The sequence below is a fragment of the Clavelina lepadiformis genome, chromosome 8, assembly GCF_947623445.1.
Source record: "Clavelina lepadiformis chromosome 8, kaClaLepa1.1, whole genome shotgun sequence".
Taxonomy (NCBI): domain Eukaryota; kingdom Metazoa; phylum Chordata; class Ascidiacea; order Aplousobranchia; family Clavelinidae; genus Clavelina; species Clavelina lepadiformis.
Window position 1 is genome coordinate 255,224 of NC_135247.1, and position 6,504 is coordinate 261,727.

General features: G+C 44.6%; 1 protein-coding gene across 1 annotated transcript; it reads right to left on the reverse strand.

Annotated features, from left to right (window-relative positions):
* Positions 1-38: 38 nt before the first annotated feature.
* Positions 39-4,895, reverse strand: LOC143468615 (uncharacterized). Its single transcript, XM_076965946.1, has 8 exons — positions 4,671-4,895; positions 4,174-4,344; positions 2,359-4,102; positions 2,151-2,280; positions 1,891-2,057; positions 1,362-1,570; positions 1,110-1,288; positions 39-1,027 (listed from the first exon to the last, which is right to left on the reverse strand). The coding sequence occupies exons 1-8, from the start codon at positions 4,676-4,678 to the stop codon at positions 765-767; spliced, it is 2,871 nt and encodes a 956-aa protein (XP_076822061.1). The 5' UTR covers positions 4,679-4,895; the 3' UTR covers positions 39-764.
* Between the last annotated feature and the right edge of the window lie 1,609 nt (positions 4,896-6,504).

The following is a 6,504-nucleotide window of genomic DNA, read 5'->3' on the forward strand; positions in this document are numbered from 1 at the left end:
TGGCGCTTCAAATTCTCGCTTGGTCAAATCTTCACCGCTGTTGTGTGATATTTTATTCGCTTTTCTTATGACGTTTTAAATAAATTGGTTAAAGGCCGATTATGACGAAGCAGACGACAAAGTATCGAGTAATGACAATAACTATGATTTGCAGAAGCAAAAATAAAAAAAATTTTCCACAAAAATAAAAGTTTGCGACCAAATTTGCTGAAATATCGAACGTCATCGACATCATATGTAACAAAACTGCATTTGCAAAAAATCACGATTTTACTGCATTTAAATGAACGCAAAATACATTCCAGTGCTTTAAGACCTGCTTAACTACGTACCGCGTTATAAATAATCGCCAATAGCGCACCAACACGTCATATTGATGGCAGTCAAAACCTAATCACGTGGTTTGCAGCTCGATCAACGAAATGCAAAAATATTTCGCGAAATATGTTCATTAATTGATAAATTAAATACAAAATCGCAAACAATGGAAATGTTAAATTACTTTCGCATTTATATTAATTAGTTAACTGTTGAAATGGTAATTAATTAAGACTTGCTGGTGTTAACTAAGTCTGACGTAACCTGACGTCACACCTAGATAGCCTGGCAATGAGTAAAGTGCAGTTAGTAGGCCCAAGGATGGGCGTTTTAGTCATATAGTGCAAATATTTCTCTGAGATGTTGTCTTCTGTCAGCTTCGCTGCTACTCGAGCAACGTTTCTCAAAAGAATTCCTCAATATATTTCTCATTTTGAAAGAGCTCTTCACTGGACGCTGGTGCCCAGGTCCAGGTTTCGCTGAAGGCACTGAGGCAGTGGGACGCTCGGTGCTTCCACCTTGTGGCGGAAAATTCTTCTTGCACCGATCACTGCGAGCGCACTTAAGTCGGGGAAGATGGCGAGCAGCTTCATGAAATAATTCGGTCGGTCGGCGGTCACCGAGCTCTTGCTGACGTGTTCACGCAGACTCTCTATGACGACTCCCTGCATCTCGTCCACCTTCTTGACATCTCGCAGCCCCGGACGTTCTAGAATAGAGAAAAGATTCTTTAGTTTTACGTTATGTCACCCACGAAGCAATTGTCATTGTTACGTCACTATAGAATATACCTCTGAATAGAATGAGCGCGAGGAGGCAGCTAAAGGAGGAGATGTCGACGTTGAGCTCGGACAGAGAGCAAGCGAAGGAGAGCAAGGCGTCGATCCAGTCGCCGAAACTTCGATAGAGTTGATCGCGGTGAAGCGCGATTCCGTTACAAAAGATCAACTTCCCTTCCTGAAGCTCGGACCTAAGACGACAACTAATTAGACAAAAATTGTGATGACGTCAAAATACGATGACGTGACTATTACGCAACATACCTGTATGCGACTCTTAGAGCAAAGACTTCCAGGAAGGCTCCTTCAATGAGGACGGTCTGGTCGTCCTGGCACAGGTTGCAGAAGTTTGGGATCTTTTCCGCCCACTGGCGAACGACGGGCAAGCAAGAGGCTAGTAGATCGTAAAAATTATGCGCCTCATCAGCGACACTTTGCGGCGGTGACAGAGGAGACATGCCGGGCGGCCGGTACTGCAAAAGAGCAACAAACACCGTTAATTTTAAGCTTGGTTGTATCTTGCAGCAACCCATCAGTTTTTTAACCAAGAATTTTAAGAGCCCGGGGCGCGATGCCGAAGATTGAATCGCGATAAGGAAACGCGAAGGCTCTTATTTATAGAATAAACTAGATTTACGAGATAACTGCAAAAATGACTAGCTCGGAGGCTTCCAACTTTCAAGATAAGATTAAAATTCGTTTCTCCACGAGAAAACCATTGTTGAGCGACAAAGCCAATTATTTCGTCATAACTCATAACTTTGCTTGTTGTTTTAACTGATATATTTCTCACTTTTGAAGAGTCCGTGTTCGAGATTGCAGGGTTGGTATCCACGTGGGCTCGCACTAGTGACGTGATAAAGCTGACCGGTGGGGAGGGAGGAGCGACGGGGTCCTTCGGTCCTTTGGGCTTGGAGGGGAGTCTGCCCCTCCTTCCTTTCAAATGGTCCGTTCTAACAACTAAAACATAAGAAATTTTCCTCAGAAATTGAACTCAGAGCGTGTTATGTACTGCATGACGTCATTATAATTATTGTTACATCACAATCTTACCTTCCTTAACCATGCCGACCGCGAGACATTTCTCGAATCTGCAAAACTGACATCGATTTCTTCTCCGTTTGTCGACTGGGCAGTTCTTATTGGCTAGACAGACGTAGGTCGACTTTTTCTGGACAGTTCTCTGCAAAATACGACGTTTTATTTTGGCTTTGTTCGCTCATAAACAGAAACCTTTGTTCGCTCATAAACAGCCGCTCACCTTGAAGAATCCCTTGCAGCCTTCGCACGTGCGAACTCCATAATGCTGGCACGCGGCATTGTCTCCGCAAACCGCGCATAGCCCCTCGCTTGAGGGTCGCATCGACGTAGATGGCGTCATAGATATTCGCGACCTCTCGTGATGGACTGGGTAGGGGTGCGATTGCTCGGTCCCAGAGTAATGGTTGCGGAACGGGTGGAAGTTTGAAGCGAAATACATCTGTCCGTTGTAGTTGAGCGCCCCGGCGCACACGTCATCATGTTTCGTCATCGAAGTGGCCGTGAACGCAGAGTGAAGCTGATTGGTAAACGATCCACTTGTGACGTCATGTTGATCGTGACCAAGATACTGGTCTCTTTCTTCGGGATGATACTGCCCAAACGTCATGGATGACGTGTCCTTGAGATGACGTGTAAGCCGCTCATCGAAGACGGCGTGCTGGTGCTGTTGGTAGGATTGGAAGTCGGGGCGGACCGGGCTTGTCACTGACAGGTCGGTGGGGCTCCTCTGCGGGGAAGCCCCCAGCCCCTCCGGTTCGAAGGAGCTGCCCGCCGCGGTGGGGGAGTTGAGCATCGAGGTGAAGTTCTTCCCCCCCATCTCCAGCTGCTTCTGCCCCAGTGGTTGAAGGAGGTTGTCTCCAACCGGATATGACGTGGTGCTGGGGAGGGAATGACGCGTCATCAGCTCCGTCTTTACAGTCACGTGATCGCCTACTATCGAATGACTTTTTTTCAGATGGAGTGGCGAGAGGGTATTTCCCATGACGTAGGGTTTCGGTTCGTTTTCGCTGAAAGCTGGGTAGCCCATCTGCGTCGTCGGTGTCGCGTTGCCATAGTAACTGTTAGTGCTTCTGACGTACATGTTTACCATTTTTCCTGGAGAAGGAGGGGACATGTTCGAGGATCTCCTTCCTTCAGAATACGAGTGGTGACGTTGCTGTCTTGCTCGGGAAAAACCCCTGCTATGGGAAGCGTCATCTACGTTATAACTTCTTACGTCGAGACCCATCTTCCTGGTTGAGTTGTCCGCTTGGTGGATTCCGGCCGGCAGGGTCAGTGACGTAGTCAGCGGAGTTTTTAGGAATGGCTGGGTAACCTCTGGCTCCTCCGAGTGGTGGGAATAGGTGGGACTTCCCCCTGCTATGGAAGTCGATGGAATGCTGAGGATATTGGATCCTTTTCCCGCGATGGGAGACAGCAGAGATTGCTCCATGGCCGGGGACCGTTTGTCAGCGGGGAATACCCTCATGATGTCAGAGTTAAAACCGTCTGACGTGTAAGTCGAGTAGGGGCTGCTCAAAATTTGTGACGTCACCGGACTTTCAATCAAACTCGCAGCACTTTGTCTTCTGCCATCGACCGGGTAAGTTGTTTTGGGTGATCTTGCGCCACCAGGCGACATTGTGCCCATCTGCTGTAGCTGGGGCACGTTCAACATGGGAGATCCCCCTTGTCCTCTATGTTGGGGGGATCTAGCGTACACCTCGTTGCTATCCGGCCCGCTCGAGCTCTCTCGATGCAGGCTTCTACCGCTGAAGGCTTCCATGCCGTCCCCCCACCCCGGGTCCAGATAAGAAGACACGGTCGCCGTCATTACTGCGTTGGGGAGGATTGTGGCCGCTGAATTAGGACTTGATGACGTCAGAGGTGATGCTGATTCTGCAGTGTAATGCGATGACGTCATAAATTCAGAAACAAGGGAGGCAGGTGGTGACTGGTTGTCGACCAAATCTTCAGAAAAGTCACTGTGATGAAACAAAGAGTTCATTATAAACGAGAAAAGGATCATCGGGAAGCGACAAACTCAACAACTCACCTTAAATTGTCAAAATTATTCACCGCTAGTTGTCGCTGTGATATAAATCCAAAGGGTGAATTTTCGTCAAAATTTTGTGGCAGTTCTTCGAAATGATTCGATTGTAAAGTCTGGACCCGGATGTTTGAGCTACTTTGTGACGGACAGAGGGAACCACTGGGCATAATTAAACTGAAACAAAATTGAAATCAATTTAATCAACTTGTTAAAAAATTTCCAGTGGTAGCAAACCGCAGTAACACCGCTATAAAACAGTTTGCGTCCCATTTGAATTGTTAATTGAATAGAGCGGTGATGGAACAGACCAGCCGCTAATTGCTATGCGCTAAACACCACTAATTTCTGCACCATATTGTAAGTAAATACCTGCCGCCTTAGTTTTGCGTAAAATTACTTTTTAGAAAATTTTTGGAAAGATTCAAAGTTTGAAGAAAACGTTGCATTTAATTATATCGGACAGAATACGAATAAAAACATTTTTACAGCAAAACACTCACGTTGACATTGACTAAGCCAAGTCTTTTCGAGACTTCGGCTAGGGTTGTCGAGTTTGGCCGGAATCGCTTTCTTCGATTTCGGGTAAATCCGCTCGAAGTATCCGATGTAGAACAATTAATTTGATGTTGAAGGCGCAAATGCGCGCTGAGGCATGGAATTACGTCGTAACTTTGATTCATACAAACCTCGAACCTAAACTATTGCTCTGCAAAGAAACAAATGCTTTGATATAAAATAGGAAAGGGAGCTTTCTGTTTACTCTTTGATCTGTCATAAAAACCCTCATTTGGACGCAACAAGGGTTATGCAAGTGCTAGCTAGTGCAAGTTTTTCGCTGCACGGGTTACTTTGCGAAGCGTGTCATCATTTCACGGTTGGTGTGGTGCAAAGAACTTCTTAATCCTGTTCTCCAGTTTGCGAAGTTATTTCGAACTAAAATTACCGCCATTAACCCTAAAGCTATGGCCACCGCTGTTTTAAGCGACGTGTCAAAAAATAACGGAATAAAACCTCGCAATTAGCAACTGCTTGACCTGCACGTGCTTCTGGTCTCGTAAAACAATAAACAACTACAATCAGCTCATTGCAAGGTTGATTCCCTGTCAACTTTTACACTTTCCACGTGTTAAAGACAAATGCTTATGACGTAATTATGCTGTTTGTCTGAACAATTGTGAAGTCATAAAGCATTTTCAACTAAAACCCTGTCTAGTCGAGCAATAAATAAAGTCATTTATTGGAAGTGACAAAACTTAACTTTGCAGCAAAAACTTTCCAAAATCTCATGAAACTCTCCCGACATCGACATCATATTTTTTAAAAGCAAAGTCGTTAAATGTTTGCTCTGAATCTCAGCGTCGCGAGTCCACTAAATATATTGCCGGGGTGTCAGTGCTTAGATGTCTGCTGCCTCCTATCGTGGCGCCTAACTACGATCTGCCTCGGTTAAAGCGACCAGTCTCGATTATATAGCGCACCACCGCATAGGAGAATAAAGAAACAGAAAGGGAGGAAGCGGAGGAAATAAAATAAAGAAACAATGGAGCAGCCATCTGACGTTTATCGGTATTGTGACGCGCGTGCTTGCGTAGATAAAACTATTTCGATCGTCGTTACGTCACAAGGCTTTGATTGGTCTGAGGGCTGCGACCGACCCTGAGAATTTTACGAAAAATCATAAATCTTGAATATTCGAATTGAAAATGACATATAATCTGTTGTTTGTAGCAAAATACATCATAATTATCTCTATTTCCAAAAAAACAACATATACTTTGAATCGACAAAGCCACTTTAAGTCCAGCTAAGTTTGAAAGTATGAAAATGGCGAATATGGCAGCCCAGATACCAGGTTCTGTCCCTAATTATACAGCAGCATAATCACGATTTAAACGGAAAACACGTGTAATTGTTACGTAACAAAGCTTCTTGTCACGCAATCTTCAATGCAAGTCGGGACAGTGCTGGAAGTTGAAGCAAATCATGATATGAGCTACTCAGTGATGGTTCACGAAGCATAGGTCGCCGTGAGGTCAAAATGTTTATTGACAGATTATGAGCCAATCAACGTGAATTACGTCACAGCAGAGACAAAACAACACAATATTGTGATGTTTACGTTCTGCTTCAACAATTGAGACTTTGCACAAAAACAAATGCATTGTCGCTTTTTTCTGTTCGCTTAACATTTGCAATGAAATCATAGTTATGGCGCCTTTTGCATTGTTTAAAATTCTAATCTAATTTCAAAACTTGAAGATTTAAAAAAGACGGAGATAAGCGCGCGCCTCAACAAAATCAAAATCTAATGATTCTGATAAAAAGCTTTTTCTT

What these genes read in the sequence shown, in the direction of transcription:
- LOC143468615 (XM_076965946.1), bottom strand. An exon ending in AATAATTTTGACAATTTAAG is followed by an intron (nt 4,103 to 4,173) that starts GTGAGTTGTTGA and finishes GTTTCATCACAG; the next exon opens with TGACTTTTCTGAAGATTTGG. An exon ending in GCTCTAAGAGTCGCATACAG is followed by an intron (nt 1,289 to 1,361) that starts GTATGTTGCGTA and finishes TTGTCGTCTTAG; the next exon opens with GTCCGAGCTTCAGGAAGGGA.